The 17,319-nt window shown below is 40.3% G+C and overlaps 1 protein-coding gene across 6 annotated transcripts in view; it reads left to right on the top strand.

Moving 5' to 3' along the window:
- Positions 1 to 14,749, top strand: part of LOC103656411 (transmembrane protein 9B) — a 52,002-nt gene extending 37,253 nt beyond the window's left edge. For 3 of the 6 annotated variants that reach the window (XM_040630757.1, XM_040630758.1, XM_040630763.1), the window contains 3 exons: positions 6,979 to 7,087; positions 9,097 to 9,231; positions 13,535 to 14,749. In XM_040630757.1, the coding sequence (XP_040486691.1) occupies positions 6,979 to 7,087; positions 9,097 to 9,231; positions 13,535 to 13,690 (400 nt within the window). In that variant the 3' untranslated portion in view covers positions 13,691 to 14,749. Of the gene's footprint in view, positions 1 to 88; positions 352 to 2,668; positions 2,761 to 6,978; positions 7,088 to 9,096; positions 9,232 to 13,534 lie in introns of those variants that run through there. The other 3 variants (XM_008683797.2, XM_040630764.1, XM_008683799.2) reach the window with 3 other exon arrangements.
- The last annotated feature ends 2,570 nt before the right edge of the window (positions 14,750 to 17,319 follow it).

Genomic DNA, 17,319 nt, shown 5'->3' with positions numbered 1-17,319 from the left:
GCCCGGCGGGCGCGGCACGGCGCAACCTCCGGGCCCTGCGCGCCGGGAACCGTTTCCGGGGCGGATGCTTTTCGTAGCTGACCCGGCGCGGCCGGTGACGCTGAGGCCCAGACGGAAGTGCGGGCGGAGGAGCCCGAGCCGGAGCCGGATCCCGAGCCGGATCCCAAGCCCGAGCCCGAGCCGGAGCCCCAGCCGGGAGCAGGTCTCGGGGGCTCCGGACTGTGGGAACCGCTGGGCCTGGCAGCGATGGCGACCCTGTGGGGAGGCTTCCTTCGGCTCGGCTCCCTGCTTAGCCTGTCCTGCCTGGCGCTGTCAGTGCTGCTGCTCGTGCAGCTGTCAGACGCCGCCAAGGTGAGTCCGCCCAGCCTCCGCTCCGGACAGGAGCTCCTCCCGTCCCCCGGCCTGGCGGAAACTGAGTCAGGCAGCCTGCTCCGCACCCCATTCCCCGCGCAGCCCTGCCGGCCCGACCCCTAGCTTCACAGCGCCTGCACACCCCACCCAGCACGCTACTGCCTCACGGCACTCCCGCACAGCAGCCCGGCCAGTCCGACAGCCGCTTCCCCGCTCCCACCCGTCGTCCTGTCACGACTCCCCCCTTCCCGCCCGGCACCCCGCCGCGTCCCCAGCTCCACCTAGCCGTCACAGTGCCCGCAGCCGGGACGGCAGCTCCTCCACCCCCTAGACATTTCCCTCCCTTCACAGCCTTTCCAGCTCTGAGAGCCTTTCACTTCCCACCCTTCAGCTCCTTAAGTCGCCGCCGCCTTCCACCTGCCTCGCAGACCGCTCTCTTCCTGCCCCGCCCCCATTCCCTAAACCAAAGTTACGAGAAGCCCCCACCTCGCGGAAATCTTGCGGTTAGGAACTAACTCGTTTCCACTTATCCCTCAACCAGTTCCCTTCCCAGTGCAGGAGCCTGCCTCTCCTGGCAGCCTTCCTTCCCAGGAGGACCTACACAGAGTCTCACCAGCCTAATATTCTGACCTAACTCCCTCCAGGATCTCTTGGCCCCTTTTTTGCCTTTTTCTTCCTGATAATTCAGTGGGGGAAGGAAGGGTCCAAACTGGAAGGGAGGTAAAGTTGTAGCCTTCTCCCATGCGCCACTTCTTGGCTCTTCCAGCCTCCTCATGCTGCTCTTTAGTCCCCTTCATGCTCCTACCCTCCAGTCCTGCTCTGCCACCCTACACACTTCGGCTTCATCCTTGGTGAGCTAGCTCCTTACTGGAGAAAACAGAAAGAATTCACGTTAACGTGATGGGGAAACAGAATGAAATTTGCATTTTTTAAAAAATAGGAGTTTTAATCTAGAATATCTTTAAATACAGGGGATGGGAAAGACGGGTTAAATGCAGACAGATCAGGGGGTTTTGGTCGGGAGTTCTTTTTGAAATCTTTCCTACCTCCCACCAGAAATAGGGACAGCAGCAAGTCTCCTGTCTGTCAAAACATGGCTGGCATCCTCTGCATATCTCCTGTCATCACTTTAAGAGTGTATTGTAATGATGTATTTATCTGTCAGTCTCCATTACTAGGGTGTGCCCTCATTACTGGCAGGAACCATGTCTTACACTTATCTGAATCCACTTCATTGAGCACAAGGTCCAGCACTGGGCAAATGCTCACTAAGTGGTTGTTGAATGAATGCATTGTGAACAGCTCTGCCAGACACAGCACCATATATTGGAGCAGTGGGCCTTGTCCTTTGGGGACTAATGAGCCACTTGCCTTCTCAGATAAATTCCCCTTTGCTGATGAAACTTCTCCTATTCCCTGTACTCATATATTTAGTCACCTCTGTCTCCACCTCTTGAAACTTGCTTTATCAGTAGTTATCCCGTCTGTCTACCAGTGATTAGAAGCAAAGTTTCTTGGGAAGAGTAGACCAAACTGATCTCAGCTAGACTTCGACTACTTCCCTTGTGTACTTCCTTTCTAAATAAAGCTGAGTGCCTCTAAAATTTCACCCCTGCTGTAGAGCTCTGGTCCACCCCCCTTATCCATATCAGTGCCATTCTACCAAAAGGGTGGAAGGATGGTGGTTAGAAGAATTGTGACTTGTTTCGTAATTTTTAGTTTGATTCTTCCCCATCCTTTTGTAACCAGATTCTTATTTGCAGGCACAGCTATCTGTCTACTATGTCTTTTTACTGGCAGGTAGATGGTGATAACATTAGCACAATTTGACTGTCATGTGACCTATAAATGTGATTAATCACAGATCGTGTACAGGTATTATTTCAAAATAATTTTATGTAATATAAAATGATTCGTTAGCATTACCAAAAAGAACCTGTGGCTTTTAAAAACTTCTGTCTCGGGGCGCCTGGGTGGCACAGCGGTTGTGTCTGCCTCCGGCTCAGGGCGTGATCCCGGCGTTACGGGATCGAGCCCCACGTCAGGCTCCTCCACTATGAGCCTGCTTCTTCCTCTCCCACTCCCCCTGCTTGTGTTCCCTCTCTCGCTGGCTGTCTCTATCTCTGTCAAATAAATAAATAAAATCTTTAAAAAAAATCCTTTAAAAAAAATAAAAAATAAAAACTTCTGTCTCGCAAAATGACTAGTTTTAGAATATTTGGCAGGGGATGCTTAGCAAAATGTATATGGTGCGGTTTTTTAAAATATTGTTGCTAAACTGTTAACAGGCTATACTAAGTTTCCATTTTGGTTACAGAATTTCGAGGATGTCCGATGTAAATGTATCTGTCCTCCCTATAAAGATAATTCTGGGCATATTTATAATAAGAACATATCCCAAAAAGATTGGTAAGTATTCTAGATTACTGAATTACCTGTCCGATTTCTTTTTGTGGTTGTCACTGTTAGTCCAGAATGTTCATCCAATGTACTGTTTCCTTTTTAAATGCAGTTGACCCTTGAACAACGTAGGGCTTAGGTGTGCTGACCCTGGCACAGTCAAAAATTGGCATATAACTTTTGACTCCCCCAAAACTTAACTGCTAATAGCCTACTGTTGACCAGAAGCCTTACCTATGAAACAGTTGACTAACACACATTTTATATGTGTTCTATACTGTATTCTCACAATAAAGTAAACTAGAGAAAAGAAAATGTTATTAAGACAATCATAGGAAAGGGGCGCCTGGGTGGCACAGCGGTTAAAGCGTCTGCCTTCAGCTCAGGGCGTGATCCCAGTGTTCTGGGATCGAGTCCCACATCAGGCTCCTCCGCCATGAGCCTGCTTCTTCCTCTCCCACTCCCCCTGCTTGTGTTCCCTCTCTCGCTGGCTGTCTCTATCTCTGTCAAATAAATAAATAAAATCTTTAAAAAAAAAAAAAAAGACAATCATAGGAAAGAGGAAATACATCTCAGTACTGTACTGTATCTATTGAAAAAAATTTGCATACAAGTGGACCCATGCAGTTCAACCCATTGTTCAGGGGTCACCTGTATTTCTTTTTAAGTGTGTCAAATTCCACTTCTGTTTGAAAAAGTGAGAATAAGGCCCTGAGTGCGTGATGTAAGCTTAAGGGAATATAGCCAAAAACAAGCCCCAAGTGGGGAGGGTTTTATAAGGCACAGAGCTGAGTTTGTGGCACCTGAAGTGCCCGTAGCTGCCTGCCTGTGCCCTCTTAAATTTCAGTCCTCTCTCTTGCTTTTCCTTGGAAGGTAGGCAGGCCTCATTTATCTGGGTTATCATTTTCACAGCTTGTAGGTCTTGATGATATATTGCCACGTTCAGGAGACTATGTTTAAAAGTGTCAAAAGGCTCAGGAAGGAATGGGAACGAGCCACGTATATCATAGTTTCCCTGTTGGCGTGCTGTAGATATATCAAGAAGTTGCTCCCTCAGCCCTTGGAGTATCAAGCAGGCCTGTGATGACTGGGATCTTGACTCACTAGCCCCCAGCAGCCTTCTCTATTTATGGACCTTACAAATGATAGGTTTTCTACATATAGCATAAAATGATTGGGAAGCAGTGGTTTTGTAGCAGGATGGATGGGCTCCTCCTCATGGTATTATGATGTTTATGGTTTGTAAAGATGGTGGAATACTGCATAGGCATACAAGAAAAATAGCTCGAAATGCTAGCAAGTTTCACATGTACCTGATTTCACAGCTAAACAGTCAGCAAAACTTTGAAAGCAAAATTAAATTCATTTGGTTACAATATTTCAAGCTGACTTTGAAAAAGAAAAAGTAGCCCTTGAGCATGTTTTCTTCTTTCTTTCTTTCTTTCTTTCTTTCTTTCTTTCTTTCTTTCTTTCTTCCTTTCTTTCTTCCTTCCTTCCTTCCTTCCTTCCTTCCTTCCTTCCTTCCTTCCATCCTTCCATCCTTCCATCCTTCCATCTTTCTTTCCTTTCCTTTCTTTCGTGGGGGGGGGGGGCATGTTTCTTTTTTCTGATGCCATTGTCTGTTCTTCCCATGGTATACATTTAGGTTCAATCTGATATTCAATTGAAAACTTTTTTTTTAAAGATTTTATTTATTTATTTGACAGAGATAGAGACAGCCAGTGAGAGAGGGAACACAAGCAGGGGGAGTGGGAGAGGAAGAAGCAGGCTCCCAGCAGAGGAGCCTGATGTGGGACTCGATCCCAGAACGCCAGGATCACGCCGTGAGCCAAAGGCAGACGCTTAACGACTGTGCCACCCAGGCGCCCCTCAATCTTGAAAACTTCTTATGAACTTCAGTGCTCCACTTTAAATTGTCTCATATTACAAAGTAATCTAGCTATATTCTTACAGATTTTATATCATCAAGTTACTTTTATGATACAAGAAAGCTCAAATAAGTTTTTAAGTTATTCTTATACATTTTCCAAAGACATTAAGCACTTACAATTCATTTAATGTATTATCAGTAATAGAATGTGATGCCTATTATTTGAGTGGCAGGTGAACTCACTGTTCAAGTGTTTAGCACTAATCTTTTCACTGACTTTTTATAATTCCAGGTTCAGACAGAACCATATGCCATTCATTCTGGTTTTTTGTCAAAATAGGGAGCTTTGAAAAGAAACAGTTGAAAACAAGTCTTGTTTGTGATCTTTCTTCCCTCTCTCCCTTGCTTCCTTCCTGCAGCTCAGCCTTTTACTGGAGATAGGTTCTCAGCTGTTAACTGGTTTTAGAAGGGTAAGCAGGTTATGATTAATCAGGATGTTATGACTTTACAAAGCCTCCAGTATTTGTTTGGTCCTAGTTATAGTTTTACCGTCTGGCTTCCATTTTGTCCCACTGTTAGCTTTAATTCTTTATTGACTTACGCTGTCTGACTGAAGAAAAGTTTGAGGTCTCCGGTTTGTTTGGGGTGTGATGTTAGCTGATAATATCCTTGTTTTGGCACTAGGGGGAGGTGTTGCCTAGTTCCCAGAGTGGTTGTGTTCTGTATCTGGGTTCTAGGTTTACAACTAGCCAGCCAGAACCAACCTTCCTCTCCCACCCTCCACAACTCTTGCACAGCACTCAGTATCTCCTTGTTATTAAACTGTATCTGTACTTAAAAAAAACCCCACTCAATCCTCAACACTTAGTTCCCCCAAGTAATTCCTAGGTGTTGTTATGAAGGCTTCTGAAGCTGAAATGGGAAACTAGGAGATAAGTCTTATTTTCCTAAGATTCGGAGAGATACAGAGGAGCCAGCCTAGGTGGTAAGAACCCAGAGTTCTAGTCCTTTTAGCTTCTAATCTACTGTGACCTTATGCAGATGACCTCTGAAAGTGTTGGGCTGGATGACCTCTGTGATTGAATGGGATTTAGCTGCTTCTGCCGTTTTATGCCTGCATCCAGCTGGATACATTCCTGGTTTTCTTATATGTTTGGAACGAATAACACAAATTTGTGTGGTGTGAGTTGTGGGACCTTACCATACTACCAGCTGAGGCTTATTTTTTCATTAGCATCTTTGTTGAAATTAAATTACCTGTTAGGGATAACGGATTGAATTTTCATCATTTATGCCATTTGGAGTTTTCTGTCTTTATGACATGGCTCAGAAGGAATGGGACACGAAAAAGTAGATTTTGCTGGACAAAGGGAAAGATGTAGCCTAGAGCATTGGGTGCCTGCAAGAAAGATGGGTGGAATGAGACAGGATGCTATCGTAGTTCTTCAGACAGCCAGAAGTACCTGAGGAAGAGATGACAAAAGAGAACTGGCCAGCAGTTAACAGGACAGGAGTGTTTTGCATACTTTTGCTGAAGGTAAACAGAGTAGTAGGCTCTTAATAGTTGGGGAGAGTCATAATTTATTTCCTAGAATTGACAGATTTCTGGGGAAAGATTTTTTTCATGGAATTGCTTTTTTCATAAGCCATAAATAAGTGGCCTAGAAAATGGGGAAAAAGTAAAGAACATCTAACAACAAAAACATCTAGCCTTTATTATTTTTTATATAGTTCTTATGGGTAATCAGTTTTCATTTTTAAATATTTTTGTTGTCCTAATCCTATTTCTCCATGTGTTTTCAATAGACTTTTGCTCATTAAGAAAAGTAATTGTTTTTCTTTTTTTTGAAAAGTAATTGTTTCTTACTGCACCTTTGAGAGCTCAGTTCCCAGAGTTTCAGAACTTCACCACTGTTCAGTGTGATCAGCCATTTCTATACCACTCCGTGGCAGTTAAGTTTGATGTTAATTCAGAAAAGAGATAATCTCATATTTGAACAATGACCCAAGATACCTTAAATCATTTAAAGCAATTTTTTTCTTGGTAAATGGGAAAGTCTAAATATAATTTGATGTGCTAAGTAGTTTTTGATCCCATCTGAGATTTTTCAGGTGCATTTTTAACCGTTAACAGCAGCACTTTTGAAAATAGCTACTATATATGTGTCTTTATGGTTCTTAAACTGTTAAATCTCACCAAATTGCTAATACTGAGAGAGCAAATGATTTCACTCCCCTCATTATTTGTTCCTTAAGTTCTTAAGTTCGGTGATTATTCTGGATCTCAGGAAAGTTTTGATCAGCCTAAGTAGAAAATCCAGGTAGGCCGAAGCAATGTTTTATCCTTGTCTTTTCAGTGATTGCCTTCATGTTGTGGATCCCATGCCTGTGCGCGGGCCCGACGTAGAAGCGTACTGTCTGCGCTGTGAGTGCAAATATGAGGAGAGAAGCTCTGTTACAATCAAGGTAAAAAAAATCATCTCTTCTGCTTCTGGAATCGTTTTTGATGGTATCTAGACAAGAAAATTTTGGACATCTGAATTCTATTTCATTCACTCACCCCCTGTTCTTCCCTCCCTTCCCCACCATCCACTAACCCCTTCCTTCCTATCCCCAGTACCAGCCCCAGAGGAGCCATGGGTCTGCTCTCTGCCTCACTGAGATGCTTTGTGGATTACTTAGGACAAGTTACATCGGTGTGACATGGGAAATGGCACGAAAACGCCTGTGTGTAATTAGCATATCCTGAAAGATATCCCGGCTTTTCTGTGGGTCACATATGCCAGAAGTTAGTGAGAACACAGCATGACTAGGCCCTTTTCCTCCTGCCCTCTCAACCCTTAGGGGGGAAAATGTATATATAGACTACTTTATTCTAGAAATATCACTTCTGGATTCTAAGATTTCCTTTCTTTGTTTCTTATAGGAAACAGAATGTAGATCTCATCACCATTTGGACCTTTCTTACGGTGGCTTACCGTTCTCCCCAGTTTCTTTACATGGAGCTTCCCATTCATTTCCCCTTAGAAAAGCCCTCATGGGGAATCTGGGGTGGTCAGCTGTAACAGTTACAAAGATTTCTGTAGGAGAGTTCCTGCTCCAGCAGGGTGCTGTCCTGTAGAGAAATCCTCACTGTCCTTTTTTATTTTTCAGCTAAGTTTCTGAAGTGTAATTTACAGACCTAAAAGTCACTCATTGTAAGTGTACAATTAAATAAATTTTAGGAAATTTGAAACAATTTTTTAAAATTCAGTGTTAGAACATTCCATCACCCCAAAAAGATCCCTCATGCCCACTTACAGTTAATCTCATTCCCACCCCTAGCCTTAGAATAGAATAGAATCATACAACATGTGGTCTTCTGTGACTGGTTTCTTTCAGTTAGCATGTTTTTGAGGCTTATCCATGTTGTAACATGTTATCAATATTTAATTCCTTTTTATTACTGAATATCATTTTATTGTATGAATATAACACATTTTCATTATCCATTCATCAGTTGATAAACATTTGGGTTATTTCCAGATTTTAACTATTATGAATAATGCTGTCATAAATATCTGTGCACATGTCTTTGTGTGGATATATGTTTTCCTGTCCAGTAGATTCCTTAGGTTAAGTTTATTTTAACTTTTTAAGAAACTGATGGATTGTTTTCCAAAATGGTTGTCCCATTTTCCATTCCCACCTGCAATGTGTTTGGCTTCAGTTTTGCCACATCCTTGCTAACATTTGGTACAGTCTATCTCTAATTATAGCTGTCCTAGAGGTGGGGGGAGAAGGGTGTCACACTGTACTTTTTGACAGCATACAGATTAAGAACTCAAGAAAATCACTGGCCTGAAATGTATTTTTTTTTAAAGATTTTATTTATTTATTTGACAGAGATAGAGACAGCCAGCGAGAGAGGGAACACAAGCAGGGGGAGTGGGAGAGGAAGAAGCAGGCTCCCAGTGGAGGAGCCTGATGTGGGGCTCGATCCCATTAACGCCGGGATCACGCCCTGAGCCGAAGGCAGACGCTTAACCGCTGTGCCACCCAGGCGCCCCCTGAAATGTATTTTTGTATATCTAAACTAATCTAAAAGAGTATTCTGTTGAAATTCATCTGAATTACATTTTTTGTTAGGGTTCCTTTAAGTTTTCTAAACACCGTGCTGCTGAATCTAGGACACTGTATTCAGGTGAAAAAAGAAAAGTGGTGTGCGAGCAGTGGTGACAAATGATTAGCAGTAGGTGAAAATGGAGTTTTGAAGACTCATAATAAGATCCCAAAGACAAAATGCTTTCTTTTCTCTTTTTCTTTAAATAATATTTTGGTGACGAGTTGCGTTTGTTTATGTTGGAATCTGGTTTGTATAGGAAGCCGATATGCTTAGCAGAAAAATCAGTCTTCACTGTGGCTTCACTGTTAGTACACAAAATTCTGATTCCTTGGCTTGAATAGAGATGTAACTTAATTTCAACTTCCTTTAGGTTACCATTATAATTTATCTCTCCATTTTGGGCCTTCTACTTCTGTACATGGTGTACCTTACCCTGGTTGAGCCCATCCTGAAGAGACGCCTGTTTGGACACTCACAATTGATACAGAGCGATGACGATGTTGGGGTAAGTACTTGGCATGCCCTGGCTGTGTATGGCCAGTCTCTGTCACCATCTGATATGAAGAGCAAGTGAAAAATAGTTGCATATAGACGTTCATGTGCTGGAGCAGATCCTCCGCCAGAGAAGCTAAGGACTGTTGTAATTTTAGTCTGTGTCTCTTCATGAGGAAAGTGCTCTGGGTAGCCATCAATATGGCGGTCTAAATTGATGATCCCTGGTGAGTGTGCTGTACAAGGCTTTGCCCTTTAGTATCAAGGGCACAATTTTCATTGCCTTTCCCTGTTTACACTGAGAAAACTTCTGAGATTCTGAGATAGATTTTTCCCCAAGCTCCTGCCTGAATACCCTTCCTGTCAACATGACCAAATATATAGAAGGCAAAGAGGCTTTAGTGAAGGGAAGCACGAAGACAAGGTTCTTTTCTTAATGAAGTGCAGCTTGATAAGCTGCTGATGTTTTATATTTCTTTTCTCCTCCCTCTTAAAAAATCTACGATCTTTAGAGAAAAATAAAATCATCATTCCAATTCTCTTCCTGTCTTAAAAACACATTTCTATTTATAACATATAGTTGGTATAATCAGTGTATAAATTGTTTTGTGGTCCCCTTTTTGTATTAACATTACTTCATTCAGAAATGTTTGGTAATTAAAAAAAAAAAAAGTCTGGTAATTGACATAGTCCACAAACTTGTTATTCAGTATAGCTTAGAGAATTATATTGTTTTGTCATTAATCTGTTCGGGCCTATTTTCAAATTTTCCACTATTTTATTATTCTATATATAATTTTTTTAGAAATTACTTTTTATTTTGGATTACTTTATTGGCCTACGTTCCTTAAAATGGATAAAATTCAATAGAGTTTCAAGAACCAATTCCGAAAGCTAAAGCCAGGGTGAACCCTTGCTAACTATAGTCAGAAGTCCTTTTATCCTGGAATGGCTTGTGGACCTGTTGATAAAAGATGGGAAGAGGGAATCCTGACTGGATGCTTGAATTATTACTACAAACAGAGCCTGCTTTTTGATCAATACATTGTTATCATATGAATATCAATTATGAATGCTCAACTTATTTGGGCAAGATTTCATTTATGTTTTGTCAAGAACTTTTATAGAAACACCTCTGTTTGCCTCTTTTTTCCTTGCTTCCTTATTAGTTCAACACATAACGGGTAACTTTTCTGTATCAGGTCCTCTGCTAGGTACTAGGACTAGAGAGATGACTAAAACAGAAACAGACATGTAAAAGAAATGACTAATTATAGTACATTTCCACCTCTTATTTTTAATTGTGTAAGAAATGCCTGTTCATTTTTTAAGAATTCCAGGAGGGGATTATTGATAGGCTGGGAGAAAGGCAAAGGGTAGAGAGATCTGATGTGGTCAAAAACTAGGCATATGGGGCCAGTGGGGAAAGAGAGCTAGAAGGACAGGTGGTTGTGTACCAGAAGCATTAGAGTCTCCAATACTGTTCCCATGTTACTTTTCATTCACATGTGACAGATTTTTCTCAGCCTGAACAGCACTGACATTTTAGGTTGGATAAGTCTTTGTTGTGGGGGGTTTTCTGTTCATTGTAAGATATTTAGCAGCGTCCCTGACCTCTACTCACTAGATGTCGGTAGCACCTGTCATCCCAATCGTGATAATCCGAAGTATCCACAGATATTGCCAAGTGTCCCTGGGGGACAAAATCACCCCCAGTTGAGAACTAACATATGCAAATGTTATATATCAAAGGCCACATAAACTATTTCTTAATAGGCACATAGATAGATAGAAAGTCTGACTTAAACTGTATCCTTTACAGTATTAAATATTTGGTTCCTGATTTTAGAAATAAACAATATTAGTATGATACACATAGAACATAAAAGAACTGGATGCACAATTATGTAGATGAAAACATGTAGGAAAGGCATTTGATTGGTGGGGTCATGTGCTTAATAACCATTTTGTTCACCAGTGATTGCTTCTGTGGATATATTAACTGAAAACATCATCTCTGAGAGTCCTGGCTGACTCTTGGATATCTATTGAATTGATTCTGGGCAGAGAGAGGTTTTCTAAACTCTAGCTGTGAATTTATGGTAACAACTATGTACAAAAAAGTTAAATTTAAATTCCTACAGTTGTTGCTTATCTTAACATGAGAATTACCTGCTTTTAAAAATGTTTTTGTTAAATTCTCAGTTACAGTCTTTCACTCTGTTTCATTTTTGTTCACTGTAGAGCATTTTAAATCAAGTGAGAGTTAGTACAAATAGTTAAGAAGCTCACTGCAAGTAGTCACAATATTTATCGTATCATATCCATGACACATATTGCTATTATCAAAGCATTACATTAAAACATGTTTTGTGTTTATTGTAATTTTATCAGGTGTAAAAAGACCAAACATATGAAAAGGGTAAATCTCTGTTTGCATTCTTCTCGCGTCCATGACCACAAGCAGCTAGTTCATTCTTGTTCTGATAGGTGGAAAAGGGACCAAAAGGATTAACTGGTTTGTTTAGTCCTTTAAATGTGTTCCTTAGGAAAGTTTTTCCGGCCCTACCTTGAAGGGTAGATAACAGGACTATGAAATTGAGAGCTGCTCTGCTGATAAAGTACATCCTTCTCCCCAGTCTTGTTTATGTCGAAACAAACCAATGGTAATACTATTTTATATACAAGTTCCTTGAAGCACTGTGTTCCCATAGAGTCCGTTTAATCTACTTGAACAAAATCAGTGTGTCGAGATGACATGACACCCAGTCAGGGTGAGGGGAGCTAAGCCTTGTGTTCATTTGTTAGACGACCTCGGGTCAGTTTATTTCCTTATGAGAAAACAAGTAATCCAACAACTTTAGACTTCCTCGTTCCTGACTTTTTTTCTTAAATCTTTGAAACATTTCGAACTTTATGGAATCGTTTTTATTATTTTCATTCGTAAGGTTAAAAATTTAAAAAACAGGTCTTGCTGTTTGCCTCTCTTATAACAAGTTGTTACCTAAGTTAAGCAAAAAGTTGAGGAAATTTCGGTAAAGAAGGCAGGGGAAGATTCCTTATAGAAAACTGTTTGATGTCTTTGAAATGTAGACTTTGTGTATAAGTGTCTTACCGTAAAAAGAGACCAGGTGCTGCAGCTCCATGTATTTAAAGCTGTGTGTAGTTATGTGGTTGTGTAGAGCTTTCGACAGACATGCTGACTCCTGCCTTCGATGTATAATAGAGCTTTTGCAAACATGCACAGCAAAACAGTATTTCTTTCTTTGAGGCAAGGTTTAATGTACGAGGTACAACTCGTGACTTGGATCCTATGCTGGGACATTTAGAAGCTTTGCTAACACAGGGTTCAGGAAGAAGAGATCAAGGAAAGGGCAAATAAAAGCAATAAATTAGCATTGAATGCTTTTTGTCATTCAGGCAGCTGTGTTTATATCTCATTCATAGATAGATTAGCATGGTGGTTTCCTGTGTCGTGACTACAAACATCAGTGGCATTGGTTTACTTTGACCAGGATGGGTTGGTTTTCTACACAGATACCTGGGTAACCCTTTAATAGCCTCTTTCTTAAGGCAGCAACTAACATGGAAGCCCCCGAGTGCTTAGCAGTAAAAGATTCAGGTGCTGAACTAATAAATCCTTACTGTCCTTGGTAATAGAGGGTGATCGTAGCACTTGAGCTGTGTCTCTTCATTACAGATTGGGGAGGGGGAAATGAAAAAGGAGTTTGGAAACCAGTCCATTTAGTGTATGTGCAGGGAGAGAGTAAAACCAGTCGAGATAAGATCCTGTCAGCTCCTTTCCCAAGGGTGAATGTGGCCCCAAGCTGGCAAGTAACAATTCTAATATAACAGCAGTCAGGAAAGTAAAAGATAAGTCTTTCCCCTGCCAAATTAGCTAGATCGTATTGAATACAGCAAGGAGAAGTTCTATCTTCCATATCTGTAACATGTGGGTATTAACACGAAGATAGATTTTCTTTCCCCTACTTGTCAGGGAAGGCTGTTCTTAAACATAAATGACCACTGTCTTTGTCTTGGTCTTTGCTTCTTATGGGAAATATCTTTGGAAATGATGACTCATGGAAACATTTCACAAATACCTCCTCCTCACTCAAGCTACTAGAACCACCTATTTCTGTAGTTGAGTTCATCTTACTCTTGGCACATGAGTGCCTGGACTGCTTGGCTCCAGAGACGGTCTGTTTGTAAAGTCCAGCTGCTCCTGTCTCTGTGGCTGGACGATTGCTCTTTCGTGTGTGTGTGCTGTACCCTGAGCATGCCATCTGTGATGGTCTCCATTCCTGGACTTTCAGGATCACCAGCCTTTTGCAAACGCCCACGATGTGCTGGCCCGCTCCCGCGGTCGAGCCAATGTGCTGAATAAGGTGGAGTATGCCCAGCAGCGCTGGAAGCTTCAAGTGCAAGAGCAGCGGAAATCCGTCTTCGACCGTCATGTTGTCCTCAGCTAATTGGAAATCAAATCGAAGGTGATTAGAAAGAAATGAGGCAGACAACTAAAAAAAACTGACTGCGTTTTCCTGGGTTTTGTTTTAATACCCTATTGATTTCACCAACTGTTGCAGGGAAATTCAGAATTGGAAACAGAAATGTGCTTGGTATTTTCTTTTCTTGTTAACATATTAATACAGACATTTTTAAGAGCACACACCTCAAAGTTAGCCAATTAACCTTTTTCCTATTCGTGACTTTTACTAATAAAAATAAGTCTGCCTGTAGATTATCTTGAAGTCCTTTATCTGGAACAAGCACTCTCTTTTTCACCACACAGTTTTAACTTGGTTTTCAAGATAATTTTCAGGTGTTTTTTTGTTTTGTTTTTTTCTTTTTCTTTCTTTTTTTTTTTCTTTCTGGCAGGGGAGGGGAGGGATGCGTGGGAAGTGGTTAACATAACTTTTCTCAAGTCACTTTACTAAACAAACTTTTGTAAATAGACTTAACATTCTATTTTCAAGTTTCATTTCTATTTTGCAGTGTAGCCAGCCTCATCAAAGCCCCGACTTACCCATTTGAATTTTGCACTGACTATATTATCTAGGTATCTGGTTGGCCTGTGGCTGCACTTCATGGTAAAGTGGATCTGAGCTACCTGGTGGCTCTTCATAAAATGCAGATTTTCCTCATGTACTGTGATGTCTGATGCAATGCATCCTAGAACAAGCTAGCAATTTGCTAGTTTACTCTAATGACTAAACATAGTCTGGTGTGTGTGGTCTTTCTCATCTTCTTCTAGTATCTTTAAGGATGAATCCTAAGAACTTGGACACTTGCAATAAAAGAATTTTCTTTTAACCTCAAGCGTCTCTGGATTGGTGACATACACACATTTGCCAACATTTCCGGTCAGGTGGAGAGGCAGCTGTTTGAGCTCTAGTGTGTACAGCTTTGAACTAAGACTGGAGTTCCTTTCTGGGTGCCTCCCTCTGAAAGGCATAACAGTTATTGGATAACTGGCTTTTTTCCTCCTGTGTCCTCTTTGGAATGTAACAATAAAAATAATTTTTAAAACACCAGTGTTTATCTCCTCCTTCTTTTGCTGTATAATAAACTCGAAGATACAAAGACGTTTGGTACCCTGTTATGAGACTACTGTTTTATAACAGTGTTTCATCATAAAATATTGGCACTAAATTATCTGTGTGCATGTATGTGTGGAGAAAAAGGGAGAAAGAAAAAACATATGGTACTTAGATGGGGCTCTGAAAATATACAACTACTATTTTGACAAATTGAGAGATTAAAATTCATGAGGAGAAAAATAAAATGCATGAAGGAAATCTTGTTCAAAGAAATTCTTGGCAAAAATTATAATAAATAATAAAATTACACAACCAAGTGGAATTTATCTCAGATATGCAAGGCTGATTGAATATTCAAAAATCAAGTAATGAAATCTATCACAGCAACAGGCTAAAGAAGAAAAACATGATCCTATTAATAGAAGCAGAAAAAGCATTTGACACAATCCAACACCCATTTATGATTAAAAAAAAAAACTCAGTAAACTAGGAATAGAGAAGAAATCCTTGAACTTTATAAAGAACATCTACAGAATCCTAAAGCTAACATCATGCTTAATAGAAACAGAAGCTTTCGTGTTAAGATGAGGAACAAGGCAAGGATACCCTCTCTCATCACTTCCTTTTCAACATCATACTGCAAATTTTAGCTAATGCAATAATAAGAAAAGGAAGTAAAAAGTATACAGATTGGGAAGGAAGAAATAAAACTCTGTTTACAGATGACATGATTGTCTATATAGAAAATCCAAAAGAATTGACAAAACCCTAAAACTCCTGTAACTAATAAGTGATTATACAAAGGTTGCAAGATGGAAGGTTAACATACATAGGTCACTTGCTTCCCTATATACTATCAATGAGCAAGTGAAATTAAAAACACAATTCCTTTTACATTAGCACTCCCCAGAATGAAATAGGTATAAATCTAACGAAATATACATGAGGAAAACTACAAAACTGATGAAAGAAATCAAAGAACTAAATAAATGGAGAGATATTTCATATCCATGGATAGGATGACTCAATATTAACAAGATATCAGTTCTTCCTAATGGTCTATAGATTGAACACAATCCCAGCCAAAATCTCAGCAAGTTATTTTGTGGCTATCAAAGACTGATTCTAAAGTTTATGTGAAGAGGTAAAAGACCTAGAAAAGCCAACACAGTATTAATGGAAAAGAACAAAGTTGGAGGACTAACACTATTTGACTCCAAGACTTACTATAAAACTACGGTAGTCAAGTCAGTGTCAATGTGGTATTGACCAAAGAATAGACAGATAAATAGAACAGAGCCCAGAAATAGACCCACAAAAATGTAGCCAACTGATCTTTGACAAAGGAACAAAGGTAATGCAATGGAAAAAAGCATTTTCTTTCTTTTTTAGATTTTATTTTATCTATTTATTTGAGAGAGAGAGAGAGAGAACAAGCAGGGGGGAGAGGCAGAGGGAGAAGCAGACTCCTTGCTGAGCAAGGAGCCTGATGTGGGACTCGATCCCAGGATCCTGGGATCATGACCTAAGCCAAAGGCAGACAACCAACTGAACCACCCAGGTGTCCTGAGAAAAGCATTTTCAACATATGGTGCTGGAACAACTATACATCCACATGCAAAAAAAAAAAAAAAAAAAAAAAAAAAAAAGACACAGACCTTATACCCTTCAAAAGATTAACTCAAAATGGATCATAGACCTAAATGTAAAACACAAAACTAAAACTCCTAGAAGATAACATAGGAGAAAATCTAGATGATCTTTGGTTTGATGATAACTTTTTAGATAAAAGACAAAAAAAAAAAAAGAAAAAACCACGAATCATGAAAGAAAGGAATAATGGTAAGTTGGAGTTCATTACAATTAAAAACTTGTACTCTGTGAAAAACAATATCAAAAAAATGAGAAGACAAGCCACAGACTGGGAGAAAATATTTGCAAAAGATATATCTGATAAAGTTCTATTATCCAAAATACACCAAGAACTCTTAAAACTCAACTGTAAGACAACCTGATTAAAAATGGGCCAAACACCTGAACAGACACCTCACCAAAGAAGATAGACAGATGGCAAATAAGCATGTGAAAAGATGTTCCACATGGTGTCCTTAGGGACATACAAACTAAAACAACAACGAGATACTCCCACACACCTATTAGAAGGGCCAAAATGAGAACAGTGACACCACCAAATGCTGGTGAGGACGTGGAGCAACAGGAACTCTCATTCATTGCTGGTGGGAATGCAAAATGGTACAGCCACTTTGGAAAACAGTCTGGCAGTTTCTTAACAAAACTAAACGTGAACTTATTATATCATCCAGTAATCACACTCCTTGGTATTTACCTAAAGAAGTTGAAATCTTATATCCATGCAAAAACCTGCACGTAGATGGTTATAGCAGCTTTATCCACAACTGCCAAAACTTGGAAGCAACCAAGATGTCTTTCTGTAGGTGAACAGATAAATTGTGATGCATCCAGACAATGGAATATTATTCATCACTAAAAAGAAATGAGTTACCAAGCCAGAAAAATACATGAAGGAATTTTAAGTGTAT

This window comes from Ursus maritimus, unplaced genomic scaffold (assembly GCF_017311325.1).
Source record: "Ursus maritimus isolate PB19 unplaced genomic scaffold, ASM1731132v1 scaffold_16, whole genome shotgun sequence".
Taxonomy (NCBI): Eukaryota; Metazoa; Chordata; class Mammalia; order Carnivora; family Ursidae; genus Ursus; species Ursus maritimus.
Note: the sequence above shows the minus strand (reverse complement) of the source record. Positions and strands in the feature narration are given on the sequence as shown.